This window comes from Lepeophtheirus salmonis, chromosome 10 (assembly GCF_016086655.4).
Source record: "Lepeophtheirus salmonis chromosome 10, UVic_Lsal_1.4, whole genome shotgun sequence".
Taxonomy (NCBI): Eukaryota; Metazoa; Arthropoda; class Copepoda; order Siphonostomatoida; family Caligidae; genus Lepeophtheirus; species Lepeophtheirus salmonis.
The window spans coordinates 14,565,014-14,591,400 of record NC_052140.2 but is presented as its reverse complement, the minus strand read 5'-3'; the positions used below and the strand labels follow the sequence as shown (position 1 = coordinate 14,591,400).

Below are 26,387 nucleotides of genomic sequence, written 5' to 3'. Positions count from 1 at the left end.
TATTATTTTTAGCGCAACAACACGTCATATTTCTCACAATTCTATGTACACATATATTTTTTGTACATTAAAGTACATACATATAGAAGCACACAAAGAAAAAAATGGAGGGAAAAAAATATATCTTATCATCATTATATACTTTATTTATTTTTTTATATTCTTGTTGGTCGTCTGTTTGCTTGTTTGTTTGTAACACACCTGAGTCACTTTTTGTTGTTGTTATTCTTGATAAGAAAAGTACAAAGTTACTCGACAATAATATATATTACTCTGATTCATAGAGAGATGTGACGTCAGCACTGATGATATCGACCATCTTAGGAAACAAAAAAAAACCTAGTTTTATGTTTTTAATAATTATTTTTTCATTCAGATGATGGGAAATAGTAAACTAATTAATACACTGCCCTAAATTGAAAAACTGCCCTTTCTAACATTTTCGCCAAGCTGATACATTGAGGTATAAGCGAAATGCAATTTTTTTTTTGCCATACACGATTGTTTGTGGGGTGATTATCATTATTCAGAGGTGAATACATGATTTTATTTTCGGAGGGAACTAATTTTTGTTTTTTACCAAATGAGCCTTAAAAAACTTGGAAAAAAAAAAATATTTAGAAATTTCTTCCGTAAGTCGAATTTATTACCTTTTTTTGTGGGGAGACGGGGGGATTATGGCTATAGTGAGATCCTTCTCCACTTTCTCTGATAATATATTTTTGTGTCAAAGCTAGTATTGCAAAAGTTAGAGAGGTTATTTCCTTATTATTACAAGGTTGGGATGATTGAATTTCAACTTTCCGCAGTCGTTATCACCAATTTCGGGATAGAAAGAGAAAGGTTGATGTACGGGCCAAATATTGAGCATGTTGTGTTTGTTTCTCAGATTGGTTTATAGCTTTGCTCCCCACCGATTTGAATCCATCTATATGGTACCACTAAATCCAAAATAAAGAAATTGGAATATAACTTTAATTTTCTTTAAAAAAAAAACATAAATCTTGGGCACTCATACCTCAAAGCCTTTCTCTCGGAAAGTTAGAGATCAACAATTGAATGTAATTTTGTGGCAAAGCTTATATACAGGAGGGAGATGTTAAATTCGAAACAATTTTATACCTCAGTATATTGGTAACCCTGAGATCTATGTTTGTCAAAGTGTACTCATCAGATTCAGCTTACAATGTCCTCTGAATACAAACACCATATGGCAATTATTGTGTCCCCCCGTGCCTACGCACGCTCAAAGACACAAATAACTCCCCAGATAATTATTCTAGCGAGCTTAAACCAATGTTAACCGTTTTGGTGTCAAATTTAGTTTTTAGTTGGTGCAGTTTGTCCAAATCGGGTAACTATCAGGGGATTTATTACGGAAAACACAAATTTTTAAGACCTATATTTTTGGGCAAAGGAAAGTCTCATTGAGTCTCAGAGTTCGAGAATTTGTTATGTTTTTCACTATTCGTATTTGGGACAACGAATTCGTCAATTGATTCCATATTTTTTGTATCTAGTGCAAGATAAAACAAGCTATACATCAAAACAAAATAATAGACACCTAAGTTTCTGCGTTTGCCCAGGATAGATTGCCAAAGTGGCGGCATAGATATCTTGTACAATCTGTACATTATCCTTTAACATTTGGGATCTCAACTCCATACTCTGTATAGGTAAATAACATGTGCAGAAGATTGCCTATGAGAAAATTGTTATGGACAAAAATTGCCCGCATTTTGTTCCAACTTCATGATGAATAATAACAAATTAGAAATTCTTGTAATATTATTTATAAGAAATATCTAGTCATATTTGTTCGTTCAATCCCCCAATGGAGTACCGTCAAGTGTGAGTAATATTATTATAATATACGAGATGGGGGATAAATATTTAGGGTCTCTTAAAATATGCATGAATACTCTCCTTCTTGAATTGGTCAGTGTCCAATACATCCAAGGAACTCATCAAACACCCCAAACTAGTTCAAAGCCCTTGGGTTGGCTGGGGTCCTGGGGGTAGCATCACATACATCCAAAGAACACCACAAATACCAAAAAATAGTTTCAAGCCCTAGGATTGGGCTTGCAAGTCCTGGTAGTGTTAAAAACCAAGTATCATTGGCCGTATCAACAAGGTGCATGTCTCACATTCGCTAAAAAAATTTAAAATCTTATAGGCTATGTTAGTTCAGTGAGTGTTATTATTCATTATGAAGTTAGAGGCAATTTTCTCCCGAGCAATTTTCCACAGGGAAGTTTTCTTAGTACTGCTAAATACATATGTTATGAAAAGGTTCATTTTTTTTTCTTACACAAGAATAAAGGCAGGCATTTGAGGGAAACCACACTCCACAACCAAGTAATAATATTAATAATAAACCATCTCTTCACACTTTTTCCCCTATTTTTTTTAGCTTTTTATTTTTTAGTAGTATAATATTCCTTGACCAAAAGAGAAGCAGAGTGTGTATATAAAACAGAGTGAGAAGGAAAAAGAGAGAGAGAGTGGGGGGGGGATGATGTCTCCCCAAGGTGCTTTAATTCACGTTTATACATACATACATACAAACACATAAACAGATGCCTTCATACAAAAGGATATTACATTTTATGTATATATGTCGGTAGTAGTTTTTATGCCTTACCTAGCCACTAGTAGCAACGTCAAATAACACACACTAATATCTCTTTGGATTGCAATGCGGCAATTTTATGTTTATTTATTTATTATAATATATACTAATGTAGTTTATTCCTGCAACCCTTTCTCCAATTTTTAGGGCACTAATCTTTATACACTACTGCTTTTTTTTTGTGAAAGAATTATCCTATTTACGTATGAGTGTTTTGTTAAGTGAGGTTCAAAGGGAGGATGAAATTTTCAAATTAAAGTTTTTTATATGGCCAATGGATACATGAATGGTTTTTTTAAAAAAAATCTTAACTTTACTCATGGATGTTTTGTTGAAGGAGGTTCATAGAATAAAATCTGTAGAACTGTAGTATTTTGTATAGCCCAGTGGCATATTTAGAACATGTTTTCTTAATTTTTATACTTTACTTCTCTTCGATAAATCTTTGTATGAATATTTTGCTAAGAGAGGTCATGGGATAACCATGACCAAAACTGGAGTATTTTGTATACCCCACGGAAATATCGAGGCAATATTTTCATAATCTATGTAAAGAAATTTTCAAGTTATGGATCTATTCTTTGTTAAGAGATGTTTATGGTATAAAAAATGAAAATATGTGTATTTTGTATAGCTTCTGGGCAAACCTAAGGTACTCTCTACTAATCTATAAACGTGACTGCTTTTTTTTCATCACAAAAATCTTCAATTTCTTATTGAATGTTTTTTTAAGAGAGGTTCAAGGGATAAAATCTGCAAATTGCAATATTTTGTATGACAAATCAGCACATTTAGGCCACTTTTTGTAGTATTTATACATTAATGTTTTTGTTAGAGATATCTTCAATTTATATATAAATGTGTTGTTAAGTGAGTCTCATGGGATAAAACCTGCAAATTAGAGTGTATTCATAACAGTGATACTTAACATTTTGCAAGCTATGGGTTTTTTTCTTTTGGTGTATTACCTGACAGATCTTAATGAAACCTTTGACCGTAAAAAAATTTAGAATTAGTTCATATTTTATCAAATTAATATATTTTGACACAAAATATTCTGAAATTTACAAAAATCGTTTATATATTCTTTTCATTTTTTTTTTTTTTTTTCATTTTTGTAAATGGTAGAATCTTTGCAATAATATCAAATTTACTGAGACTGGACAACTTGAAACCTTGAGTGCAGATCTACATTTTTGCCTAGAATAATGTTTATTCCGTGTTGTTTAGTGACATTTAGTGCAACTTCATTTCTTCCCCTCTCTGTCAAATAAAATTTTGCCTTTTGCTCATCGAGAAAGTAAAGTATATGTTTGTTTAGTCAGGCAAAATATTAAAAAAAGGGCTTTCTTTTGTCTCTGTAATCGTCATCCAAAAAACATTCGTTGACATATCCGTTTTTCCTAGTCATAGTTGACAGATTTAACAATATTTCGTGCCCTGGAACACTGCTTAAGATATTTTACAATTTATAAATGTTTAATTAATATTTATCTTTTAAAAACTCTAGGGACCATTTTTTAAAGTTATCTGAATAATGAACCTTAACTTATTTAATAGGGCTCATGGGCGTACGCTAAAATTCTGAAAAGCTCTATCAAAATATGAATTTTTGAGGATGAAGAGAGAAAGTCTTATTAATAAATTAACCAATCAATTAAATTTCTGGTAACCCTCCATTAGTGAACAGCCTCCTTTTAGTACAGTTACCCCATAAATAAACCTCATTCTATTACACTATACATAGTCAGCAGAACCTCAATGTTAGACTATTAAAATTTGAGTGCTTTTTAAAAACTACAAAATGGATTTAATTCATTTTTTACACATAAAAACAATGAAAATACTCAAATACTGAAAAGAGTTTAAGACATTCCTACAAAAATCATTAGTTAAACAGCTAATTTTAATCATATATGTTTTGGAGCTCAAAATTATATCATCTGTTAGAATGATAGTCTATATGTTATAATTTCAATTTTGATAAAAATTTCTACAAATTGCTAGTTATTTCTTACAAATTTTTCAATTTTGATGAATAATCCCAATTGACTAACAAAGGGTTTATGCACATAAGTCTGATTTGCCAAACAAAATTCATAGTTTGCCAAACCTAGAAGATGATTATAGGGGTTTGTAGTAACGTTAGCAAGATTTTCTACTATTCTCATAATCCATGGTGACATATAGAGGTCAATTTTCTTTTATATTCATCCCCTCCACCTTACCCTAAACTGACCCCCTCTCCTCTCCTTTCAACCCTCTTCTTTGAGTGAGTGAGTGAGTGAGAAGCAGGAGAGGAGAGGGAGAGAAAAGAATGGAGTAATAACTATAAAATCAGTATTCAGACTGACTTACTTTATGCTAACTCACAATAATAATCTAATATGAATAATAACAATAAAAGTTAGGGAAAAAATAATAAAAAACTACAACCATGTACTGAATAGTAAAAAGATAAAAAAAATCTAATGTATTCAGATATGATTCCACTTGTTGAAATCAACCCCCTCTCTCTCTTTCCTATAAAGGGGAAAGAGGGGCACTGTGCTGCTGCTGTGGGGGGTTGTAGAGAGTAATGATGAATATATTATGTTCATACATTGTAAATACATGATATATATAATGTCAAAAGACACTCGTTAATATCATTCATAACCTCACTGATAAATACTATTCTTTTTATTGCAGTGGATTTGGAGACGACTTCAAAGGCTATACAGGAACTTAATTCAGGCCATCCACGTAAGTTTATTATATACATTTATATATTTACGGGCATTCTGGATTGATAAGATTAGAAAGCTTTTATGTGTAATTATATATATGGAGTTCTCATTTTAAAAATATATTGCTAATAATTTTGGGTATAAAATTTGATCATGAGGGCTGCAAAGTCCAAGGGGTAGAGTTCAGGGCTAAAGGAAGGCTCAAAGGTATTCAAAGAACTACATTTTAAATAAATTTCAGACTTTTAGGCATTTTTTTGGAATAATGGATTATACCCATAAAAACATTTTTACAATTGGATTATATTATCATTCTAATGCAAAAACAATACAAACAAAGAAGCACTAATCCATTTAATAAAAAAAAAAAACCTTTATAGGCCCAAAAAGCAAAAAGTTCGGACTGTTAAGTTCATTTTCATTATTTTTGAGGTAACAATCAATCAAATACATTTACAACTCAATCCAAAGGAGACAAAAGTCTGATATTTTGTTGACTAATGTTATTTATATTGTGCTTGTCCTTCATATAAAGCCTTCAAATAGCCCTTTCCAAAGTATTTTACAAATTTATTTGTTGTTTTGAATCACCCTGTATACAACTAATCTTTAGTATGTGCAATCATCTTCAAGTTGTTAGGGTCTTTGTAAAAAAATAATACTTATCATTAGTATGATACAACCAAAAAAATAAAATGAATGCTGAACAGTTCTTTGGATAATAATATTGCAATAGTTGAATTTCCCTTCCACGATCAGTATTTTAATGATGTTTTTTTTTACTATACTAATAAAAATTACTCAAATAAAAGTGTTCAGTATTACATTATCAAGTTCTAATACCCTCAGTAGTATCAGTTATACATATTCACATAGAACAATGTTCCAGAAATAAATGATAGTATTAAAGTACAGTTGGCTATTGGAATGATCCAATCATGTTCTAATTAAATAAGGTATTTTAAAATAAAAGAATTGCCACTTGAACAAATTTCTTATACAAGTTTCAACTTGTACAATCTAGGCTAGATTTATTTTTCCCAAAATGAAGGAAAACAAATATTTGTATTCTTTGACAAATTATTCACAGTTTCTATGAACAAATTATTATTCATTTGTATCTCTTTGTAATGGTAACAGATTGCACTTGAAGTAGTCAAAATTGATTGTCACAAATCAAGAATAAGTAATTCATATATTATATTTGAAGCCCATGGACCCATATAATTTTGTTAAATCAAATAAAGAGTCTTAACTGTAGCTAACATCCAATGATTGCGAACCATATTTTATAATATAAAACCTATAATTGACTCAAACATTTTTAAACTATTCTGCACTATGAGTAATACAATATTTTATGATTATTTGTATGCTCCTCATAAAATCGCATAGAGTAGGGTATTATTTCAAAAACAGAGACAGATATAGACTTTAAACATAAAATAGAAGTTGTTCAGAATTGTGAATTACCTATCTACGGCTATGTTTAATTATAATCAGACAAAGATTCATGGGATCTGGAGGGTTAGTTTGTTTTTTCGCAAAGGAATTGATTTCTCTTCATTCCTCGTGTCTTAAAGTTTAATTTAAGGCATAATTTGTCGATTTGAAAATGCACTAAAAAAATAAATAAAAATGGTTGTACAAATGGAAAAAGGGAGAACGTATATTGAATGAAAATTAAAAAAAAAGAAGGAGAGAACAGTATTAGTGAGTTAGTCTTATAATGGTTGATGGAGAAACATATTTCTACTTATAATGGTCAAAGGGATGGAGTAATTACAAATATTGTCTTTTGATAAGTTTTACTAAATTCCTGAGTTATATAGAACATTAATAAAATCATTCAACATAAAATTTAAAATAGTCGTACTTCCTAGTTATATATATAAAGTTTACAAATAAATTAAGGTTTCTTTTTTTTGTTCAATATTGTTTTTATATTGACGCACCACATATATAGTAGCAATTATGTACATATAACATTAAAGCACGGTGTGTGACTCTTACATATATATGAACAATAATAATAACACTCTGAAAGAAAGAAATTGATTAATGATCTCATCTGAGTGACTTTTATATTTGATATTATATGATTATTATAACTTTGTATGTTCATGAGTAACTCACGAAATTATGCATTTAATATATCCGTTTACATTGTTCTTCATTTTAACCTCTAAAATAAGGACTTTTATCATATATATATATTATATACTGGGTAGGTATTTTAAATCCGGAACAAATTTCGACTCAAATATCTAAGCAGCCCTGAGATCTATGTTAAGGAAAGTGAGAGGTCATCAGATTTAGATACAAAACTATAAAACAAATAATGCATAATCCTTGAGATGTCCTTCCAATACAAAAAACTTGCAGCCGTTATTGTGTGCCTCTGTGGTGGGTGTAGACCCAAGGAGATAATTGTAAATACAAAGCCTCCAAAATCAACTGTTTGCAATGTGGGTAAAGGCTTTCAAGGAGTCTGATGGGCTGGTAAGACCTGAAAGGAAGACTCATGATCGTTTTGGGCTAATAACTGATGATACATTAATGGAAAACACGATTAAACTGAATAAACATTGGCCTCCTAGCTCACAATATCTGAACCCCTTGGACATCTTTGACTTGGTGAGAGAGACTCCAATAAACGTTCACATAACACCTTTGACTTGCTGTAGGCTTCCATTATTGAGGCAGGGGCAAAAATGGAAAAGGAGCTCCTAATTATGGCCTGTGCCAGGCTGGAGGCTGTGCTTGAAGCTGGAACTGGTTCGGAGTGATATAATAACTATTGATCCTATCATGTATTATAAAAAGATTTGCAAATGGCTCAATAATTTTTGGAAAATAGTTGAACCAATACATTTTCCTTAAATTTTCCAGATATCCAGCCCCATCCTTTAAATATATATATACCGTAAACCCTGGTTTAATTGCCGCCTGTTTCAAGTGTTTCACCACACTAAGGGGCAATATGCAGTTCCCACGCAGGAATTTAATAAGATAAAAAACTGTTAATAGCGTGTCCCTGAAATCCCCTGCCAGCATTATTACATAGCTACAACATAATTTCATAAACCAACATGTTTTTAAGGGGCACTCTTAAAATTTATTTATGATATTGCATTGAAAAAAAAGAAGAATAAGTAATCTGCTATCAAGGTATGACAGACCCTATCTTGGTGAAGTAATAAACAAAAAAAAAAAAGTATCTATAACGACTTTATCCTCCAACCTTATTTATTTGCCAGCTTTTAATTGTAATTTTATAAAACTTATATAAACTGTTGACTATAAAAGAAAAAGCAATGAGGGATTGGAAAAAATTGATAGTCAGTGATGCTAATCGATAACATTTTGGGTGTGCTAAAATAACAGAAATCAAAAATCACTGTGTTAATCCTGAAAATTGGAAGAATGTTTTGGAGGAGAGCAAGTTAGTTGTCATAACGTTTCATTAGATCAGCTAGAAGTAGTTTTGACAAAGGGGGGGGGGGAAGAAATAAACATGGACATTGGATGGAATGTCTCCGATGTCGACCAAGCAGGACTTACAATTATAACTCTGCAACAATTTATGGAGGTTACTCTCCGTCTTATAAGAGCACCACACAAATATCATTGAATGTAGTAGAAAAGGAAGTTCCCTTTTTAGGAGTTAAATAAAGATGACAACCGATTAGAGAAAGAAAGTTCACTCTTTTGGTTGGCCTACTCTAAAAAAACACAGCAAGCTAAAATATGCACACGAATGTCATCACTACTTAGACCCTCTCTTGACGAGTTAATAAATTAAATATGGTCACCAGTCACCCGAATTATCACATAGGTTCTTAGATGAAATTAAAATGTCATGGGAGGACCTAGCTCAATGGAGAATGCGCTCCAGAGACATTATTCTCTATAATCAAGGTAGGTTTGCGTCTAGGTAGAGAAGTCCATATGTTTAATGTGTAGGGACTTCAAAGGAGTAATTGTGAATGTATTCGTATACTTAATCAGTGCCACTCCATCTGACGAATTAAAGGAACATAAATAAATAAAATATGATCCTTGTCTTTAGCTCTCAGTTGTGATTAATCATTTTCTATTTGGGCTAATTAATATTTTTTATATTAATGACAATTGGCTACTGTATTATTGTTGAGGGCGTCAGTTTGAGACGTTGCAATTGCTAATTTACAGATTGTTGTTCACAGAAATCATCACAACAAAACATCTGCATTCTGCCTCTGTTAATGTGATATGCTTGAAGTCTTCTGTCGTTCACTCCATGGTAGTGTTTTTGGCTTCTAAGTGAAACGTTTACTTCACCACAAATATAGGATTATGTACGGTAGACAAATTATGAAATCTGAATCCCCGGATTTTGTATTCCACCCTGCATGTAAGTAAGTACATCACTCATTCTCTGTCTCTAATGATCTGGATATATATCTCTCGCTTACATTTATACAGAACCACCATAGAATCAAACAACAAACAAACACATATTCCTTAAAAAGGGGTAGGGGGTTGTCATTAGTGTTCAATAAATAAATATATATAAGCAAGGAAGGGCGAAGCTTTCTCTTGAAATCCTTTCTCTTTTCTTCATAGCCCTTATTTCTTCAGACATTCACCCCTTAGGAGTGTTGTAGTATTAGTCGTAAAAAAAATAATTATTATTATGAATGAGTAAGTTTTTTGAAAAGAAGAAAGAACATACAAAATAAAATAAAAACTTTTAATCTTCCTTGTTTATATTATTGTTTTTGGTGATGTTACAATCATCAGATAGCAGATGATTGATTTGTAGCTGTTGTATGGTGAAATGATTATTGTTTTGAATGACTCTCTTGATCTACATATTAGGTTGGTCATGCATTTCCACGTAGTACTGGTAGGCAATGTTTGATCTACACATCTTCACTTCCGATGGGTTCTTTTCAAAACGAACAAAAGTTCCCTAATTTGCTGTTAATTTTCATTGATAAATAAATAAAACAATATTCTACTGGTACACTAAGGAAGGGATTCTAAATCTGTTTCTAGTGATGTACCACTTGTAAAGTATTTATTTAATCCACGTACCCCCTTACATGCACAAAGTATTTTTAACTTCAATGACAGGCGTGTCCTCAGGATTATATTTTGGAAAAAGGTTTCAGTTTTTGGAATTATTATGAAAATAAATCCAAAAATTAAATTTAAAAAAAAATCAAAATATGATATTTTTTGAAAAAAAATCCAAATATTAAATATTTTAGATCAACAAATATTAATTATAGTGAAAAAAAAATCAAATATTATATTTTGTAGTAAAAATATCAAAAATTATTTAATTTGGGAGTAGGGCTATAGCCCCTGCAGCCTATCCCCATTGACACCCCTATGCTATGTACCACTTGTAAAAAATTCTTTCAAAATCTCAAGTACCCCCTGCAGTCCCTCCAAGTACCCCAAGGGGAACGTGTACCCCCATTTGAGAACCACTCCTGTAAGCTATATTTACAGGGGCCTCTATTTAAAATAAGCGTATTAAGGGCATGTAGTGTCCTTTCCTGTCTCATGACCTCAATCCTATATAAAATCTTGATCAGTGAGTGAACTTACAAAATATGCAAAGAATCAGACACTATTTCCCCTACTGCATACGCGGTGATTCAGATCAATTGATGAAGTCTTTAAAGGCTTATAACAAACGAACTAGATGGGGTTGAACCATATTTTTTTATTGTTTGAAAGCTACATTTAATTACTTATTCATCATCTCTTGATAACTTCGGCTACACAGCACTAGAAGCTTTATCAGGCCTTACCCATCCCGTGCAGATCCAGCATTGCCATTTTACAGATAACTGGCAGCAGGCCTCATTACCGACCCTCTCCCAGGTATTAGGCCAGGTTTAGGCTATTTTTAGGTCAAAAATACGGGCTCTAAAAGAAATGACATTTTGTGGGATAAACATTGTTCACTTTTTTGGCCTTGTGGGCTGGTTGGCTGTTTTGTTGTAAATTGTAATTTATTCCTTGAGCTACTCCATTTATCCAGGGAATATTAATTAAAAGGTCAAAAACAGAACTAATTTAATATTAAAGCTGGATCTGCACGTCATCGCCCAGGGATGCCAAAGCTTCTGGCGCTGTGTGGCCGGGGTTATCAGGAAGGGTGGATTTCATAATAAATAATTGGATGTCATTTAATGTTGCTTTCAAAAAATATAAATATTATGGTTTTACTACATCAAATTAATTCGTAACGAGTCTTAAATGATTTCCCCAATATATTTGGACCACACTGTATAACATTTGTTTGTATAATGGGGGTAAGAGCCAAATCGTTGTATTTCAAATATTTACTCTACAGAATAAAGTTTAGAAACTTACTTCCTTAATTATGAACTAGACTAAGTACACCCAGCATTGCCCGGGACATTAAGAAGTTAAAATTACTTCTGAATTATTTTACTTCATATAAAAAATATAGACTATCAAATTTAAAAAATCATTCTCTCTTTTATTTTTTTGGTTTCAAACCCCTATAATCGTTTTTTTTAAATTGTTCAAAAATACGTACCAACATACAAAAAGAATATTTTTAGAATTATACGCTCTTTATTTTTGGTCTTATATGAAGTAGTAATTGTTTGTTAGTCAAAAATTCATTTTTTTGAAATGTTATTTTATGATCACCAAGGCCTGAAAACCCATCTTTTGAGCCTGTAGAAACTACAGAAAAAATTTAAACAAAATTTATTAATGGGCTTTCCCATGATTCTTGGACACAACTACATATAAATATTGGTATTCTATACATAGATTATACTGTTTCACAATTTTGACAATCAAATGAAACTAAAAAATTCATTTACACAGTGAGTTACAACAATTTGCCCCTCCCTCCCCAATATGTACCTATATATACATATGTATAGACTGGGCCTAAGACTCATATATATATATATATAGGTATACCAAAGATTGACAGATATTCATAGATGCTCTCTTAATAAAAGATTTCTTTCTGTAAAGGAACACCATCAAGTGTACATAATATGGAAAAAAGCGCCCCTGTTTTTCTTCTTCGTCTTGACAAATTCATAATTGCGTTAATCATAATTAAGCCCTATTAGGAATCTTGACGCATTATTAGAGCACAAATAGAATATTATTTAGTATTATAATAATATAGAATTGTTACAATAATAATAATATTTCTGGATGATCAATCAATTTCATTCAAGAGTCCTCTTTCCGTTTCTTCTAGCTATATATGTATATATTTATTGTTATTCGAGGGGGAGAGGGTAGCTTTCTAATTGGGACGCAAAGTATATATATGTATACTTGCAAGAAAGAGGAATATATGTACATATATTTTACAAAAAGAGAAACGAATATTTAGAGAATATTGTAGAATAATATATGAAGTTCAAATCTACAATACAAAAATCTGCAGAACCAAAAGTCATTTGTAAAAATTATATATGTATAGTTTACAAGGTCTTATAGAGTATCTTGGGAAAAGTAACTACTTTGCTCACTAAAGGGAATTCGTGACGGGAGAAAATTCACTTTCCAGTTACAGATATCGAATAATATCATAAGTTTTTTTTTCAAATCATGCAGGGAAAATGTACTATAATGCTAGTTCGAAAAAGTTGTGACATAGTAAGGAAATAATATATGGAAAATTGCATTGCTGTATAATGTCATCTTAAAGGAGCACATCTCGTTCAATGTTTGAAAGGATACAAAACTTCTTTTTTACTCAAAGATTAAAATAACGCATTTAGCATCATTTTGCATGAATGTATTACAGGGAGCGGGGATCAAATTGTCGCCAAAATATTTTTCTACAAAAACAACACAAAATATACATTTTTTAACTTTTTTATTGAAAATCAAAACTATGACGAGCATATAGGTATAAAGTACCCATTCATTCGAAATAATCACCGTTGGCATCAATAAAAGCCTCAATACGGTCTCTGAACCGGCCGCAGGCTCTTCTGACCATCTTATTGTCCATGTTGCCGCATACCTCCTTGATGGAGTTCATCAGGCTGGCCTTGGTGCTATGGGTATGTCTGTTGGTATGTCTCTCGACATAGCCCCAGACAAAATAGTCCAAAGGATTAAGGTCGAGAGAGTTAGGAGGCCACAAATCCTTGGTTACGACATCATAACAGTTCTCGGTTAACCACTGCATGGAGATTTTGGACACATGGCAGGGTGCTGAGTCCTGTTGCCACACCCAGGGCCTGTCTCCGGCCACCCCTTGGATCCAGGGTAGAGCCACCTTCTGCATAACATCCAGGCAGACCTCTGTATTGACCTTTAGACCCGTTTCAAACATGTGGGGAGGCATAACATGACCTTCACTGCTGACCACCCCGAACACCATGACCATGGCAGGGAACTTGGTCTTCATTACCTTCCTCACATGGCTGGTGCAGGTGGCTATCCACCTGTTGTTCTGCTTGTTGACCTTCTGATCTTGACAGAAATTCTTTTCATCAGAGAAAAACCACAGCATCCTGCGCTGCTTTGGGTGCTTGAGCTTGTTGAGCAATTTTGTTGACTTCATCAGCCTGTTGTCCTTTGCCTTCTGGGTCAAGATCTGACCCACCTGCATCTTGTAGCTCCTGCACCTTAAATCCTCAGATACACAGTCCCTTATTGTTTTCTCATGGCAGCCCAGATCCCTCGCAATGGCCTTCATGGGCCTGGTAGGAGCATCCACAACCATCTTCTTCACCTTGTCGACAAAGTCGGTGTCCCTGACCTTCCTGTCGGCGTCCTACTCCTTGGGCGCCCTCTTTATGGTGGCATTAACATCCCAGGTGTTCTCTAGCTTCTTACGGATACGCTGAACAGTCCGTAAATTCACTCCTAAGGTTGAAGCAATCGTTGAATTGGAGATTTCACCTCCATTATTAACCAATCCCATGACTACGGCGGACCTCGAAAGCTCCTCGTTCCACTTATAGCTCTTTATCTCCTCATATGATGACGGTATGATGCTAACTGAACTACGTATCGTCAGCTGAGTAGAATAGCTGTCCTATTCGGTAACCGGTTTTTTATTTGATAATGTCGTCTTCAAGTTATCAAAGTTATTCAAAGTTATTCAAGTTATTTAAAGTAGGCAACAATTTGATCCCCGCTCCCTTTATATTATACATAATTCTAACCTATACAAATTTAGAATTAAAGTTAGTTTATAGCTACCCTTGGAGCACAATGAGAGAATAATTTTAGAAAATTTGGATGTTTCATTTCTGGAGGTGATTATGAATCTAAAGCAATGCGTTCAGATCAAAGATAAGGTAGGAATATTTTTTTGTCTTTGTTGAACCCTGTATTTGGCCTCTAATATAATTGAACAACATGGAGTCTTTCTTGAAGGTCCCAGTTGAGCAACACATCAACAGATCCTCCTACCACACAAAATCTGAGTTGATGTCCAGGACACGGTTGGAATTGGCCAATGGAGAATGTCATCAAGACTTTCTCCCGTTTCCATAATCAACTCAAGGGAGTTATTGACACCAAAAACGATTATATTGAATAATAATAATTATAAAAAATTGATTCAGCTTTCATTAGCTTAAGGGAAAATCTGTTTAAAAAAAATATCGCACTAGTTGTTAAATGGAGGTCACAGACAATATTAATCAGACAAAAAGTTGGCCAGAGTCGCAACTTCTGAACACCATATGTAAAAAAATCATGATAAAATGATGGATGTGATTTCCTGGAGAGGATTAAAAAATAGAAATGAACGATAATTAATTTACCAAGGAAGAAATTATTTGTTCCTAAAATTAATTCCCCAACTTGCTTGTAAGTTAAGGGGCCGCAGAATATGTAAAGTGACCATCACATAAAGATCTTTAAATTGAAGTAAAAACGCGGTATTTTTTTCAATTCTCTCTCTTTCTACTATGTACTTATATATTATATAGTTAGATCTAGGCGTCAATGCATCTATTGACTTTCTTCCCTTTATCATTGGCTATATACATAGGGATTTTTTTAAAATCTCATAAAAGACTTTCAAAGAATGAAAAAAAAAAATTGGTTGTTTTTTCTTCTTTAAGGTATGTATATATTTAGAAAAATGTTAAAAAAGTTTCATTATTTCAAAGTTAAAGAAAGGAAGTGAAGATATACAGAATATCCACTCAGCTTTTAATTTATTTTATTTATAATTGTAATAAATATGACAAACAACGCGTTCGATATTATTATAAAGTTGAGCATTGTTCTTTATTTTTATTTGATAAAGCTGTTATCATTACTTTTTCATTCTTGAGGATTATATATCAAAGTTAAATATTAAGTGATGGTGTACTTTGGGCATGTTAAATAAAAAGAAATTGAAAATCCTGACAATTTAAAGAATGGCCTGGGGGAGAGCAGCTAAGCCGTATTAATATTGTTTCATTGGATCCTCTTTAATCGGCTGTGAAAAAGGATTTAGGGGAGAAGGAAATACATATGGACATCTTGAATTTTTCTTATATTCCAACAAGGATTTACAATTATAGCTATGGAATACATTTTCAATCTTGTTCTTTTATGAGGACACATGGATGTTCAATCAGGGTTTGAATATAATGGAATGTATTACGAAAGGCAGTGGTTAAATGATAATAATGACAACAATCCTCTTTAGATTACCAATTCCAAATAAAAACGGGCCAGCTAAAAAATACCCACAATTTACAGCCCTAATGTGCTCAAAAATAAATAATTATATTGATGATTTGTTGGGTGTGATTAACTATCAGGTCTTTTTAAAGATTAAAAATATTTTTTTTTTTGCTTTTATGTGTACGTATATGTTTGCAAATATTTGCATAAAATGCAAAATATATTTTATGTGTCAATACACATTACTTATCAATAAAGCAACATTATCCTTAATTTGATTGGTGATATGATCCTATAAATCTACTATAAAATTAATTTAAATAAATAATAAGAGTGTTAGATGACGTTAATTTGTTTTGGAAGGATTTTTGAGAGGCCATGCAGTCAGTGGTTGATAGTAGTGTTGTAAATCCGTAGAATTTTATATGTGAAAGAGTTGTCTGGTCTTGGCAATATGAACAGTAATTTTTAAAGCTGTTTTCATTATTGAGGTGAAAACATCTAAGCATTAAGTATTAAAAACGGAGTAATTCATTCCTATTTCTATACAAGATAGGAAGTAAGAATTTGTGAGTATTTTCTTTCTATTATAAATTATAGAAGCTAATATAATTAAATCAGCTAATAATTAATAACAGCTAAACTGTTTTTCTACAATACAAACTTCAAATTGTCAGGAGGATCATGTTGGTTTTTGGTTTCTCATTAATGATATATTGGTATGTCATATTTTTCTATGAAACAATTCTATATATTTTGTTACTCACTTTAGAAGAAGGATATTGTAAAACGCATATATTTCTAGAATTGTTTACTATATGACCCAAAATGCGTGCTAACTTTTTTCTTATTTGGTAATTAGAGCAGTATTGCTTATATATATATTTTTTTTTTTCAAAAGCTGTCATTATTATTCTTCAAATATAATACGTGTGCTCAAGAATAAGTGTAAGTCCTTATATGACCCAGAGTTGAATGGGGGATCAACATTGGAGTAATTCCACTTATTGTAATTGCGTCATAGGGACAAAGTGAGCAAGGGGACTATATATTATTTCGAAATGTAATTTTAGCGTCGACTTATCCGTTTGCATCTTACGAATTTGATGGTTACTTTTTGTGATGTCATTAAAAATGAAAAGTAAATAGATATTCTGACTATAATTGCAGATCTCTACTTGAATATTTTTAATTCCGAGTTAAATACATACAATATATTACTACCGAGATATCAATTATTAGCATCTAGCAACTGTTAGTAGATGTCGTAAGTGCATAAGTTCAAAAGAGCCTTTCATTATTATTATGAGAGTTAAAACTAATCAGATTAAGATATTACACTAATTCTTTTTTGAATGTTACACACAAAAATAGAAATTAAATTAGAACTTTTTGACGCTGTTCATACCTCTATTTAACTAAGATAGTTATTCATTTATACTCCATAGTAAAAGATCAAGACTCAAAAAACGATGGAAGCTCAGAGGAATATGAATACTCAAATGGCAACAATAATCCAGACGACCTCAACAACCTAACGCAAAGGCACATTCGATCCATGGGAACACCTTCATCTTTAAAAGATTCACCTCTATCCACCCCTACTCCAGGATTAGAGTCATCTACCTGTAGTAACCCCGTCATACTTCCGCCACATCCTATTTCACCATCTTCCACGACGGCTGCCAATGTGCAAGCAGCACTTGCTGCACTCGGCGCTGGTCAACTCTCTCTTAATCAAGTGAGTTATGACATTGTACAATGTAGCAATATCTTTATTTTTTTTTTGTTCTCTGCCTACAGATTGTGGCAGGTGGAGCCTCACCAGCTCCTCCTGGACTATGGCAAAGTCAATTGGCAGCTGTTGCAGCACGGCAAATGGCAGTTGCTGCTTCTAAAAAGGAGGGCGAGTCCTCTCCAACCCCTCCGCCGTCACTACCTACACTATCCACCTTTCCTCCTGGGGATCTGCAGGCTATTCAGCAGGCGCTGCAGCAGCAACAACAGAATATACAACAACATTTACAAAACCTCTTACTTCTTCAACAATCTGCGAATCATCTCTCCAGCCCTCAACCTCTTCTAACTAATCAAGTAAGAGTAGTTGCCTTTAGAAAAAGATGCATATATTTAATATTTAAACTTAACTAGGGCATAACGAACCTCTTTGGTCGCGGCACTCCTCCCATGCCATCATTGTCTAATCTAGTTGTTCCACCTCCAAAGCCTTCTACTCCATCTTCATCCTCCTCACCATCATCTTCCTCAACCACAACAGTGGGCTCGCTTCAAAGCATTATTTCTAGCACTGGAAGCAGCAGTGGGTGTATCAGTAGTAATCTAATCAATCTTCCAACCTCCTCTGCTGCACTGAGCAACAGTAGAAGTATTAATGTTCCTTCAAGCAGTGTTTTGAGTAGTGTTAGCAGTAGCGGGTGTCAGGAATCAAATGGACCATCCCTCTCCACCACATCTACAGCCACAACAACTCTTGGACCCTTGACTAGTGCTGGGCCTCCATCGAGTTCCCCTTTTGGCATAATAGGGAATTCCCCACAGGTACTATCTAGTTTTGTAAATTAACAATTTACTCCAAAAATAACAAACCTCAAATTATTTGTTTAGTTTCATCATGCTATGGCTCAGGCTGCAAATCAGCTACATCAAATACAAAAGAAGCAACAGCGGGAAAAAGATCGATCTCATCAACCAACGAAAGCGCAGTTAACAATGCCGCAGCATCGTTTAAACCCAAGTAAATCTAATCTTCCTGTAGCGACCCTGACAGGGAACGGAGCGAATTGTCAGAGAATTGAATTAGCTCCGGAAGACTCCACGGATCTGGAGGAATTAGAGCAGTTTGCGAAAATGTTTAAGCAAAAGAGAATCAAATTGGGTGAGAAGAAGAAAATAATTTTGTGTTTTCGGTCATCTTAATCATTATTCTTTGTCAATGCTCTATTTATAGGTTACACTCAAGGGGATGTTGGACTTGCAATGGGTAAGATGTACGGAAATGACTTTTCTCAAACTACGATATCCCGGTTCGAAGCTCTTAATCTCAGTTTTAAAAACATGTGTAAACTCAAGCCTCTACTCGCCAAATGGCTGGAGGATGCGGATAACTCCCTCAACAATACGAACATTTATTGTAACTCCCTTTCCTCAGCGGATGCTATGGGTAGACGACGAAAGAAACGAACTTCAATAGAGACAACAGTACGGATTGCCCTTGAAAGAGCATTTAATCAAAACCCGAAACCAACTTCAGAGGAAATATCCTATGTGGCGGATAGTCTCAACATGGAAAAAGAAGTTGTTCGCGTATGGTTTTGTAATAGGTATTTCCTTTGAAAGGGGAAGCTCTTGGAAATAAATCTAGAGAGTGGTCTTGCGTCTGGGAGTGAACAAATAATGTACCTACATTTTATGCTTACACAAGTATTGTGTGTCCGTGTCTGTGACTTTCATAACACAACCCAATCTTCCTTCAAACTTTCAAAGATCACACAACATTTATTTCCACGACTTTCCTCTTTTCCTTCTGTACCACCTAGACTATAAGATGGGGCTCGTTTCTTGCCTTTGGGAAATGAGCCCACCTTTCAAATATAAATCATTAAGCAATTTCTCTTAGGAGACAGAAGGAGAAGCGAATCAACCCATCTTACGGTAGTTCCAGTGGGGGACCCAGCTCGCCAGCCTCTCCCCCACCCTTCGGATCAACTTCGGGATTGTTTTCAACACATTCTGGATCAGCAACAACATCAGCAGTAAGTCCTCAACGATCAGAAACACCTTTTTCGGGTTCTCTATGTAAGTTTTCATATGAGTACTAGAGTTGTAAAAAATATGACGAGAGCAATATTTTTATAGTTGGAACCCTTGCAGTGATTTAATTATCCAAAGCTACTGTCATTAGTCTTCCTTATTAAAGAGGGGTCAGTGTAGGATAAAGTGCGAGTAACACCAATGTTTTGTTAAGGCGTTATAGGTAGGGGTCTTTGTTAGATTTAGAGTAGAATTGAGGATGGACAATGGAGTAATTTCTTTATATGCCGTTGCCCTAGCTCATAGCTGACGGGTACTAATTTAATAAAATGCCATGACAGCTGAGCTGCTCTTATAAAAAAAAAAGTATAATTATCAAATATTACGCCAATCTTAGGATTTTATAAAATGACTGGTCACATTTTTACAACTCTAAGGAATATAATATTTGACGCTTATTGATTAGCATATGTACATTATAGCCTCACCCAGAATCTCCCCCAACTCCTTCGCATTCTCTTCCAACACCACCAACACGACGACCTATCTGCCAAATGGAGCTGTATCTCTTCCAATCAGCTTCCCAACTATTTCATCATCCTCTCAAAAGAAGTATGAACCCAAATTTGAACCAAAATTCGAACCCAATCTAGGTGTTATTGATTCCTCCTTATCACCACCTCTTCGTTCTCATTATAACAACGCCTCCACATCTCCTCATGAGCGATCCCTTTCTTCAGCCGCTCCTCCCGTTACATAATACAACCATCTAAGAAGAACGAATATATCTCTGAAACTGTTGATTCAAGACTGAAGAATATCGATCGAACTTGATATTAAAAATATCAATAAAACAACCATACTTATAATTAATTGTTTTACTTTATTTTTCAAAAAAACACAAAAAATTAAAAACAACGTCAAGTTACTCATACCATTAAATTTACTACTACAGACATACATACCTATTACTTATAAATACCTGTGCACAATTTCCTGTCTATATCTTTCTTTTTTTACAACATTAAAAGCAAAAAATATTCCTGTCACAATATTTAATATTACAAAAAAAAATCGTAAAAAATCGTTTGCATGATTTTTTTTAAAAATCTCTATCTCTTTTTTTTTCTTTGTATTTCAATCTATATACTTATATATACATATATACAATTTTCTCAATTCGAAATTGAATTTTTAATAAATCATCTGATCTAATCATGAAAAAAAACAATTCACTTTCCTTTCTACCAAATTTAAACATGAAATGTTTCTAAAAAAAGCAACGTCAACAAACAAAAAAAACCGTGGCATAATATCAATTTACTGAGAATAAATAATATTTATTGCGAAATTGTATTTTTTGAAATATGTACAATATATATTTATTATTATAATTATTATGAATATTAATTAACATTATTATTTGCTAGTATTTGCAAAAACATGTAGTTCTTTTTGTTTACTCAAAATAAAAATTACCTTTTTTGATTTATTCTTCCCAATTCGCCTTATTCATTATTTACATACAAATTTGAAACTCGTTAAATGATTTTTCCAAAGTTTACTGAATTTATTTCTTGAAAATTTAAACAAATTAGTTGCTAAAAGTAACCTATACGCAGATGTTTTATTTTATAAAAAAATCCGTTAGATCAAAAATGTTTGAATAACGCTACAAAAAAATCCGTGAGGAAATATTTATCCATGCGGGAACTGCTCTTAAAAGAAGAGTGGAAAGTAGCAGGTAGTCTATATTGGACTCCAAAAGAAGCTGTCAAGGTCAATCCACTCAATTGTTTGTGAGTCTATGCGAATATATTCAATGTATTTATTTTATTGTGTAAGAAGATCACATTCAAAACCATTAAAAAAGGATGGTGTCTCAGTTTACATTTCTAAAGAGATTGAGGACAATATGTGTTTTTGGAGAGTGAAAAAATAACGTATTATGACTTTTCTACAGATAGAGGACCCAAAACTTGCAGTAAATTGACTAATTGACGATAAACATAATTTTTATGGACTCCAAAGAAGACAACTCAAAAATATTTTCTTATATTTTTCAATACTGATGAGGGATATGAATGACATATAGTGTTTATGGATCAGAAATGACATCTGAATAAATCTTTGTAGTGAGTAGGAGTAGAATCCCATTCATTAGTCTTGTTCTTTTTCTATTTCCCAAGGTAATAACACCATAAATCATTCATATCCGTCATCCATCCATCACCAGTCATCGATGACTTACCCCTCATCTCTGGTGGCGTCTGCCCAGCCCTCCCTCGAAAGCCCTACACATAAACTACTATGTCGTTTAGAAACATAAATGTCCCTAAATATCCCTCTCGAAAGTGGGAATGAAATGTTCATGGAGGAATTTGGCAGGGAATGAATTTACTGGGAATGAAATCACCGAGCACCTATTAAAACTAGCAGGAGATAAAGCGTAATTAAATGCTACTGCAAGTTTTTGAGTCCCCTCCCTCTAAACATCGCAACTCTCCACAAATTAATAGAAATACTCTAGTCTTCCCAATCCAAACATTAGTGCTCTGAAGAAGAAGTAGAGCTGTGATGTCTGATACTAATATAAAGACTCTCAGCTTAAACTATTGTTAGAGATGGGTGACTGTATGTGCAGCCAATGTATGTATGCTGTATTTAGAGACTAATAAATATTATTTATTCTAATATGTGTTTAAAAATTACATCAATTTAGTTATCTTATACAGTTCGTTGTTCTCGATTACGTTGGAGTATAAACACAATTTGAAACACCCGGTAGATGCTTTTAATAATATGTTTGGTTAATTTTCATTTTACATTTTCAATATGGAGATCATTAGAGACGTCTCGAAGGGATATTGGTGAGTGAGGGAGGTAATGGTTTTTTAGTGGCTGAGGCTATTTGAAAGTAAAGGGACATTGATTTATTAACATATACAAACATAGTAAAGAATACTTTTTATTTTTACATGAATATTCCCTCAGGGAATATTCACATTTCGTCCATAATAAATGATAGAGTCTGTACGCGTACATAGGTAGATGGCTTACGACTGGAAATGTTGACACGTGTTTTTTTTTCCATAAAATTACTTATGGTGTTTGAAAGATAAAAATGAATTGTACTTGAAGACTTAGGAAATAAGCTAAACGTTTTTGACCTTCAGTTGTTGATAATCCATGATGTAAAGGGGTAGATAGAAACTTGTTAACCCACTTCAATTTATCAAGTTACACTATTTGTGCTCCAGTCTGTTTGTGGAATAACCACCTTTAACTTTAAGTTCTGCATTATCTACGGCTCTTTAGGAGTGATGAGTAGACTAAAAATAGAGCTGTGACACATGTATTAAATGGATAATTTCAGGGTATTTGCTTCATGTTCATTAATCAATAAATGTACGCGTGCAACGTTCTATCATTCAAGACTGGAACTGTTGACATGTTATTTATTCAATTCTTTTATATTGCGTCCCTGTAAATTGTACTCGAATTTTTATGGCTCAACTTTATCATTTTATCAAAAAAAAAAAAAAATACAAGTAGCCACCCTTAGCAACAGCCATAGCCTCCATTATAGGCATGAAGGCCTTACAGGTATTCTTCACGCACTATCCGACATTTATAACACACCTTCTTGTCGGCAGGATTTTGGTATAAACATTCACATGGGATATGACACATGCCTTCCTCTCAATACCACTCTAGATCCCATGGTCAAAAGGGTTGTAGTCTGGTGAGGACGAGACTACATATAGCAGGGCTAGAAATTTGCCAAATTGTATATTCACAACTTTTAAGTTTTTAAGGTCTTCTGGCCTCCAGGATTCTTCTCAATGCTTTGTTATCGTTCTTCAACTTATTTATCTGTTGATGAGACCCTCGGAGCAGTGGATAATGTGTCATATCTCTTTATAACTCGTTCCCCATCAAGATGTACTTGTTCGGATGACAAATATATTCTACCATTTCTTTTTGTTTTTATTACTCTACCAGTTGATACTATGGAAAAAAATCGGTAAATTATTTTGTAAGTCAATGGAATATTTTTAAAGTGCCATTCGCAATTCACTGGGACATTCTGAACTTACAATGTTTGACTTGAGCATTTTAAAGCAAAAAAGATAAGATATGTATTTTCCTGAAAGACAAATGATATCAATAAAAAGTTTTGTTTTTAGCAGTTTGTATTAATTCAAAAGGGTTTGAGAGTGAGGGGTTAATTGACGCGCTGGTAAGTTGACACAACCACAATTTTCTAGCAAGTATATACAAGTTGGGAGTAAATATATTCATGGAATAACTACTTATTAGAACTATACTATGAAAGATTGTTTGAGAGGGATAAGTTCACCCAATTCGGAGCAGTAAAATATTTCGTCGACCTAATCTTAAAATATGCAATTTGGGCAAAAACTTGAAATAAAATATTTAACTTTAAATGTTTAGGTGACCATATTATTGTCTAGGGGATTCAAATTTTGCTATAATCACAAACTTAATATAGTCACTAGATTGTCTGATTGTTTATAGTTTTTTATTATTTTCATTTTGTTATAAATACCAAAATTATTAAATGCATTTTTGCAGGCAAAATATCTTAAATTCAGACCTAAATTAAAATATGCTTTCTGGCTTGGATTGTATTACAAAGTTTTCATTTGAAGGACTATTTATTGTACTACAACAGGATACAGTTTACTAAAAGCGATGTTGTTTACTGATACCAAGTACATACATCTAGCTATTTAAATAAAATATTGATATAATAAATTTTGCTAAAAGTTGATAAGATGGACTCTTATGGTGAAGAAATCAGAACCTCCCTAAAAAGAACTGAGAACTTTTAACAAGACACTATAGATGTGGCTCTCCAAATGGAACACAAAATCTTTCATATTAGCTAAATATAAAACTCCATTGCAATAGAGATTATAATTAATAGGTTGGTCGTAAAGGAGAAGCTCTTAGTTGATGATTTCATTTTAAAAAATGCCTCAATTGCAAATTGACCGTGATTTTTTATTTTAGGGTTAGAATAATATACACTCAGTACATTTTCAGCTGTCTAGGATGCATTTTGGTAGTGTCCATTTTTGAAGCAAACTCAAACAGTCATTAATCCAATGATCCTAAACGTTTTCAAAAGTGGTTTTGTTTTGTACAATGTCAAATCTTTCTGTAGTTATATAAAATTACTCGATTGCACTTCAAAATTGCATGATATTCATCACTGAATTCATGGATTGTCAATTCGTAGGATTTCAATATATGTTAGGTTGGGGAAAAAGTATTCCAAATGCTATACCAGGTGCACTGTCTACTAGTTTCAGCTCTGAAGTGAAAACAAACCACTTCTCAATACATACAGAGATATTTTTCATAAAAATGCTTTCAAAGACAAACAACAAACATATACATACAAAGTAAAATAAACATAAATATGTTCGTAGTACGATTCAAAGTTCCTTTGAAAGAAGACACAGCTGTTGTAATTATGGCAAACTGTGTGTGATGTTCTTCTTTATTCTTCCTGGGTAGTTTTTTGCTCTTTATTACATCTTTTTTATGTGTATGGTTGTGTTGGAGTAAACATGCTACATAATATATACGTTTGTCCGGAATTCCCCGGGAAATATTTATTATCACGGAAAATGCCGGAGTTAACTATTTCATAATATAAGCCTAATAAATAATCACGTAATTGGGAATTACATACATTTTCGGCTCTGGTAATGAGATTCGCCGCATTCCATATATCCTTTTTTTATGTTTTTATTAGGGATGTACCGATGCATCAGAATCGGGCATTATCAGCTTCTTTTAAAGTATCGGAATCGGCTCAATAATAATGACTCAACTGATACCTATGCATAATTATTTATATGGATTATATGACTTATTTGAGCTCATTTTTTAGAAACAAAATTACGGTTATAAATAAATAAGATAGTTCAACTAGACTAAACCAGTTGAAAGTAACAATTGTGAAATAACCACATTTTTAGTTCACCATACAGCTTTGAATTGTTTCACGAGTCGTTCAAAATGTCTAAAATGGTAGGAGTTGGGTTGAGGGGTTTACTCTGAAATCATTAAAACTTTTTTCATTAAATATTTCGTTTTGTTCGTTTTGTTGAATACGGGGTGGAAATCAGGAATAACTTTAATGGCTAATTATGTAATTTGTTAAATCGCTTCTTGGCCTTTTGGCTAATATCAAAGTGTAGTATTGGTTCTTATCAGCTTAATATCTGATACGAGGACCATGTGTTCTCTTCGATATTAAACTTATCTCTGTTTTGGGGTGGATGTGTGGTGATTACGCTATCTCCACAACGAGTTGACCGGATCTTGCAGGTCCTTCAGCACTGGCTCACCACCAAAAATAAAAAATTATCCAGTTCCAAGACCGGCAGAACCATTACGTCTTCGGTTATCTTTTTTAACCCCATACATTCGTAGAAAATTATATTTGATTCCCTCATGGGAGCCTTTTAGCAATTATTTAGCGAGGAGGAAAATAGACTATCCTATCAGGAAGTGCTTTGGTGTTATTGATAATTATTTGTTATGTTCAGATGAGAAGT

At 33.1% G+C, this 26,387-nt stretch overlaps 1 protein-coding gene and 1 non-coding gene across 7 annotated transcripts in view; both read left to right on the top strand.

The window, feature by feature from the left end:
• LOC121125214 (uncharacterized) overlaps window positions 1-21,290 on the top strand; it is an 83,812-nt gene extending 62,522 nt beyond the window's left edge. For 2 of the 6 annotated variants that reach the window (XM_071891359.1, XM_040720355.2), the window contains 8 exons: window positions 5,327-5,380; window positions 17,466-17,758; window positions 17,821-18,111; window positions 18,169-18,576; window positions 18,643-18,913; window positions 18,986-19,358; window positions 19,662-19,833; window positions 20,271-21,290. In XM_071891359.1, coding sequence (XP_071747460.1) covers window positions 5,327-5,380; window positions 17,466-17,758; window positions 17,821-18,111; window positions 18,169-18,576; window positions 18,643-18,913; window positions 18,986-19,358; window positions 19,662-19,794 — 1,823 coding nt within the window. In that variant the 3' untranslated portion in view covers window positions 19,795-19,833; window positions 20,271-21,290. Of the gene's footprint in view, window positions 1-5,326; window positions 5,381-17,465; window positions 17,759-17,820; window positions 18,112-18,168; window positions 18,577-18,642; window positions 18,914-18,985; window positions 19,359-19,641; window positions 19,834-20,270 lie in introns of all 6 variants that reach the window. The other 4 variants (XM_071891358.1, XM_040720354.2, XR_011782007.1 and 1 more) reach the window with 3 other exon arrangements.
• A 4,700-nt stretch (window positions 21,291-25,990) lies between these two features.
• Window positions 25,991-26,182, top strand: LOC121125757 (U2 spliceosomal RNA). Its single transcript, XR_005866752.1, has one exon. It is a non-coding gene; the product is annotated as a U2 spliceosomal RNA (small nuclear RNA).
• The last annotated feature ends 205 nt before the right edge of the window (window positions 26,183-26,387 follow it).